At 39.8% G+C, this 6,408-nt stretch overlaps 1 protein-coding gene across 1 annotated transcript in view; it reads left to right on the forward strand.

The window, feature by feature from the left end:
- Positions 1-6,408, forward strand: part of znf408 (zinc finger protein 408) — a 68,993-nt gene that overhangs the window by 4,669 nt on the left and 57,916 nt on the right. Inside the window, exon 3 of the mRNA XM_037694732.1 lies at positions 4,935-4,990. Coding sequence (XP_037550660.1) covers positions 4,935-4,990 — 56 coding nt within the window. The remainder of the gene's footprint in view (positions 1-4,934; positions 4,991-6,408) is intronic.

Genomic DNA, 6,408 nt, shown 5'->3' on the forward strand with positions numbered 1-6,408 from the left:
TGATGATTAGCGGCCATCTTGGAGCTGCAGTGAGTGTCACTCTTACACAGCGAGACCGTGAAAGGTGAACCGCGTTATAGCGAGGGTTCACTGTACATAAAAATCCAGCTAGAAATTGCATCTTTATAAGAAGTTTTTTTTTTTTTACAGCATAAACCACTCAAGAAACTAATGTGCATTTTTTGATGATGCTACTCGATGCATAATGGCATGTGCATGCGCACGTTGCTATGCACAGCAATCAACTGACGACATCTAATCCAGTAAAACGTGTCGATGGGCGAGACTTAAAGTCTCACATGCAGACTCTGTTCCCCACAAATACAACATGGCAGCTCCCGCAGAGGGCAGAAACAAGTGTTATAATAAACGATCTAGCAGCTTGTAGAACCACGTTCAGCATCGAGAACTTGGAGTAATCATTGCCTGTACAAATTTATTCACCTTCCACATGCTTGTGGAGAAAATATGGCCCACTCTTCTGTCCAGTGTTGAGGTTTCTACTGCTCTTTTAAGGCCCCACCACAGTAATCCAGTCAGACTGAAACATCTCAATTATTATTGGATTTCAGTCTTTCTCCTGGAGATCTGCTGCTGTTTTGAGGATCATTGTTTTTGTTTTTTTTCATAACTGAGTTTCAGGTGAGCGGCTCAGTTGGTAGAGCTGCCACCTCTCAGTGAGAAGGTTGCTGGATCGAATCCCAGCCATGGGGTCTTTCTCGGTGGAGTTTGCATGTTTTGTCCATGCATGTGTGGGTTTTCTCCAGGTACTCTAGTTTCCTCCCACAGACCAAAAACATGCATGTTAGTCTGATTGGTAACTCTAAATTGTCTCTAGGTGTGAATGAGAGAGAGAATGGTTGTTTGTCTCGTCTCTATGTGTCCCTGTGATGGACTGGAGACTTGTGCATGGTGTCCCCCGCCTCTTGCACATTGATGTTGGACATGGGCACCAGTGACCCCTGCGACCCAAAAAGGAAGACGTGGGTAAAGATGATGGTTGGATTGATGGAGTAGTATTGATTCTGTGAAAGAGCAGCTAAAAGAGCTCCTCATTATTAGACTATTAGACCCCAACAACAGGTTTAATATCTTCTCTTTAATTTTTCCATGTTGTTTATTTTGCAGCTTCACTTTGTGAATGCAATCAGCTCAATTTCTTTTTTTTTTTTGATGCTGCTCATAGCGTTGCTTAGAAAACTTTGTTCCTATGCCAAAAATTACCGCTCTTTTTGTAAATCCAAAGAAAAATTAGGTCATTTTTTGCATGTTCCACTGATTTTCTTTCATGTTAAGCACCCACACATCTTTCTTTCAGAAGCTCAGTCTATATAGGACCAATTTAAGACATATTTATCCTGCAATTAGCATGCTTTGGACTTGTATCCTGGCTGCACCTGAAACCACATGCATTGCATAAATAACTATAGGCCTAGCATTCCTTAAAGGTGTGTATATCACCCACTGCCTTTCATGGGAGACTTTGAGATTAAGATAATCTTACACTGCCGGCCAAAAAAAGTCTCCACCTGGATTTAACTAAACAAATAGGTACGAGCCTCCTGTTGGATAATTACTGCATGAGTGATTATCTTTCAGCTGCAACAAGTTATTTAACCCCAACTGGTGCAATGAGTTGCTTCTCATTTCTTTAACAACCATGTTGAAAGACACATTGTGTGGCCGTGGAGAAGATGTCAGTCTGTTTGAGAAGGGTCAAATCATTGGCTGCATCAAGCAGAGAAAACATCTAAGGTGATTGAAGAAACTACTAAAATTGGTTTAAGAACTGTCCAACGCATTATTAAACACTGGACGGATAATGAGGACCCATCGTCATTGAAGTGATATGGCCGGGAAAAAAATCCTGAATGATCGTGATCGGTGATCACTTAAACGTTTGGTGAAATCAAACTGAAGAAAAACAACAGAAGCACTCAGGGCTATGTTTAATAGTGAAAGTAAGAGCATTTCCACACACACAATGTGAAGGAACTCAAGGGATTGGGACTGAACAGCTGTGTAGCCTTAAGAAAACCACTAATCAGTGAGGCTAACTGGAAAAAATGCTTCAATTTGCTAGGGAGCATAAAGATTGGACTCTGGAGCAATGGAAGAAGGTCATGCGGTCTGATGAGTCCAGATTGACCCTGTTCCAGAGTGATGGGCACATCAGGGTAAGAAGAGAGGCAGGTAAAGTGATGCACCCATCATGCCTAGTGTCTAGTCATCAATGCAAGATCTTGGTGAAAAATTAATGCAACACTGGATGAAATAGATCTTGTGACATTGCAGAAGTTTATAGAAACAATGACACAGTGACTGCATGCTGTAATCAAAACTAAAGGTGGTCCAACAAAATATTAGTATGTGACCTTTTTTTTGGTGGCAAAAAAGCTGCAGTTGTTTTGGTCAAACCCTGAAAATAGCAGATTTGAACAAAAATTAAAGTTTCATTCAAATCTGTCCAGTGGTTCATGAAATATTTGAATTAAAGACAAACAGGGTAGACTTCATGAGTTTATGGAAGTTTTAAGCAAAGATCTTATGAAACGAGGTGTGCTTGGAATATGTGTTGTGAATGACTCAGCTACTAACACACCAAACTTTAGCACAACATTTGTAAAACTGACTGAGTTTTCTAAGCTCACTTGGCTATGGCGATGATCTTAAATGGGGTTCACTTCAAAAGTGAATCAGTTGTAGATTACTTTTTGAGAGTTTTGTTTAAGTTTGTTAAGTGGTTCATGAAATATTTTGCTAACAGACAAAAGTGTTGATTTCATTAAGAACTATCTGAATCTGCTTGTTTGATTCAGTGACATCAGTTTATTGTGTCAACTGTGAAATTTCTCATAACACATCTCAGTTTGATGTTGCACACTAACTGTGAATGAACCGTACATGAACCTAACAAACTGGTTATTTTTCACTACATGTTCTAAAGGGATAAATATGATGAGTAGAGCTAGAGCCTGTCCATTATGAAAATGTTGGCTATCGCAGATACCGATATTGGGGCGGGAAGGTGACCGCTGATAACTGATATAATGGCAGATTTAAAAAAAAAAATCTTTGTTCACCTCCAATAATCTAAGAAAACTGAGAGTGGAGCGGGGCTTGTTTATTTATCGCAGCTGTTAGCAACCATGAAGCTAAACTAATCAGATTCACGGTATACCTAGATCCACAGTAGGTTTACAAGTGGTGCACTGGTCATAATGTGTTCTCTATCCTCCATTATTCACCATAAAGTTATCAAGTATGTTACACAAATATAAATTAAACAAAGAAACACCTTCCCTGTTCATTGTTTAAACAGTCATTCATGCTTGGTGAAGGACTAATTAGTAATGGTGAAGGACTAATTAATATTGACACAACAGCATTTTTTTTCCTTTTCAGTGAAATAAAGATTTCAGACAAACAATGCATTTTATTGACGATGACAAAGATAACATTACTAACACTGATATATATTTACCTCTACGTTAGATTTGTTGTTCTAAATAAAGTTTTACAAGGCAATAGCCTATGCTAGGTTATCTAAACATTAGCTTGCTAACTTGAGAGGCATGCAGCTAATGACAAACAGGTTAGAGGATTGAAGAGAATTTATTGTTTTTTTTTTTTTACAGATCAGTTAAAATAAACTTCTCATGCTCTGTTCAGCAAAATACACCACAGTATTGCTTGCTGCTTCCTCTGTGCTGAATGTGAAAGTGAAACTTAAGTGAACTGCAATGCTTTGAAACCAGTCTTCCGGCACCCTCTGCTGAATACATTGTACAATTAAGGCTGGGTTCCAGCATTTTAGGAGAAAGTTAGAAGTGCTTATATCCACGCATAATGGGCCAATTATCACAGATACCAATAGGTCCCCAAACGCCTATATTGGCCTAAAATATTGGCACCACCGATATATCGATTGGGCTGTAATGATCAGAGTCAGAGATTCTTTATTGTCATTCGCACCTCATGTGGTACATGTGGTGGAGCGAAATTATGTACACAGGGTCCCGGTTACATCCAACAATAAAATGTAAAAGAAAAACAATAATAACATCTAAGATATGAACTAAGAAAAACATCAACTAAATATACACTAAGCACTAATAACATAAAAATATCACGTCGAACATCAGCACAAACCTGAACACGAATCCGTGTAAGCAGATGAGCACGCATAAACACACCAACATTGAAATAGATCAGCAACAACATGATATGATTTTTCGCAGTGATTATTCTGGTTAGAGATTCATGAGTCTAACAGCCTCAGGGTAGAAGCTGTTCCTCAGTCGAGTGGTTCTACACTTAATGTTCCTCAACCTCCTTCCTGAGGGGAGCGGGGCAAAAAGTGTGTGTGCTGAGTGAGTGGGGTCCTTCATGATGCAGGTGGCTCTCTTCTTGCTTCTGGAAGTGTATATGTCTGTGATGGTGGGGAGACTGACTCCAACAGTCTTCTGTGCAGCCTTCACCACTCTTTGCAAAGATTTTCTTTCTGCAGCTGTGCAGCCTCCATGCCACACGTTGATGCTGGAGCACAGGATGCTCTCCACTGCACACCTGTAGAAGGAGGTGAGGACTGAGCTTCCCAGACCAGCTCGTCTCAGCCGCCTGAGGAAGTAGAGTCTCTGATGAGCTTTCTTGATCAGGCTGGTGATGAGAATCAATTGGAGCTTCACATGGGAAAACATAGCAGTCTGAACTTCCCATAAATCTGAGATGTGTACACATTCAGAGTACTTCTGTATCTGACTTCAACATTGACATGGAATACTTGCAATAATAAAACACATTATTGTATTTTGTAAAGAATATTGCTGTAATTATAATGTGAAAAGTCATTTGATAACATGATCATTAAGGTTTGCAGCAAAATGTTTTTGGAAATACTGTAAAGTAAATGTCTGTCTGTGCTGTGTTTTTAGGTACTGAAGGGGACGTCAGTAAATCAAGCTCTTGTCCAAAAAGCCATCTGTATCAAGTGAGTTTACACAATAATTTTCTAAAAGGCAAAAAATAAATACATGAGTTTTTAACGAAGTAAAATTAGTATCATAGTGTTGTTCTAGAGTTGCGCCGCTCAAGGTGGCTGCATGGTGGAGCGGTTCTGTTGCTTTCATTTTGAGATTTTGCTTTTGGAAACTTTAATTCCTCTTTTTCTGGATGTGGGTCACGTTTTTTTGGATGGTTGTTTCCTCTGATGTCAGATGCTGTGCAGCTGGAAGGATTTTTACTGAAACTTTTTTAGTTTTGGACATTTGTTACGATGCATAACCATGGCAACAAGGCAGTTTTCTACAAATAACAGCAGCTGATTAACATCTCAAAAGCTCAAATAATATCTCAACTACAGCCCAAAATCTCAAGTGAGTTGAAAAGGATGTTCTGTGGATGCATTCTCATCTGCCTACCAGCTGTGCTTGGGTGCCTGGCCACTGGGATCCTGGAGCTGGCGGGAGACACAGCTCATGGCAGTGGAAGGACAAGATCGTCCCTCGGCACCTACAGTTGGCTGTCCGCAGCGACGAGGAGCTCAGCAGACTGCTGGGAAGAGTGGTCATCGCTCTGGGAGGAGTTCTGCCCAGCATTTGGGCGGTCCTACAGCCCGAGGGGAACCGAGAGGCCAACCAAGTCTGGGTGGACGGATCGGACGGCATCTGCAGCCAGTTTCTTAGGATCCACTGTGGGATGGACCTTTACAAGAGATCCTTCCTGTCTACAGCCATCAGTATCTATAACATCTCTTAATGAAATGAGGATAACGAGTTACAACAACAAATAATTTCCCTCTGGGATTAATAAAGTATTTTTGAATTGAATTGAATTGAATTGTAAAAATGTCTCTTCTGACAAGACAATGGAGAATTGAGTGATATGCTTATAAGGATACATATCTTTTTGCCCTTCAACACTCAGAAATAACCACAAATAATATTATTGGCCGAAAGCTCCAGTTTGGGCTCATCAGTCCTAAAAACTTTGATTCTCATCAACATGCATGTTGTGCCCCTTTTCCATTAGTACCGGTACGGGCCGGTACAGCCCGGCTCTACTCTACTCGGTACGGTACAGGTTGTGTTTCCATTATGCTTTCAGTACCGGTTCCAGTGGGCGGGGTTCAAATTGACGTCACGGCCTCTCACCAGCTGGTGGCGCTGAGACGCAGAAACTGTTTTCAGTACAGGTTGAGTATTTATGTTATTTTGAAGTTGTGTGTATGCATGTATACATGTGTATAAATATATATATATATATACACATATATATATATATATATATATATATATATATATTTATACACACACACACAAATATATATGTACACACATATGTGTATATATTTATGTGTATGTATATATATATATATATATATATATATATATATATATACACACACAC

Source organism: Nematolebias whitei, chromosome 2 (assembly GCF_014905685.2).
Source record: "Nematolebias whitei isolate Nwh7 chromosome 2, NemWhi1, whole genome shotgun sequence".
NCBI lineage: Eukaryota > Metazoa > Chordata > Actinopteri > Cyprinodontiformes > Rivulidae > Nematolebias > Nematolebias whitei.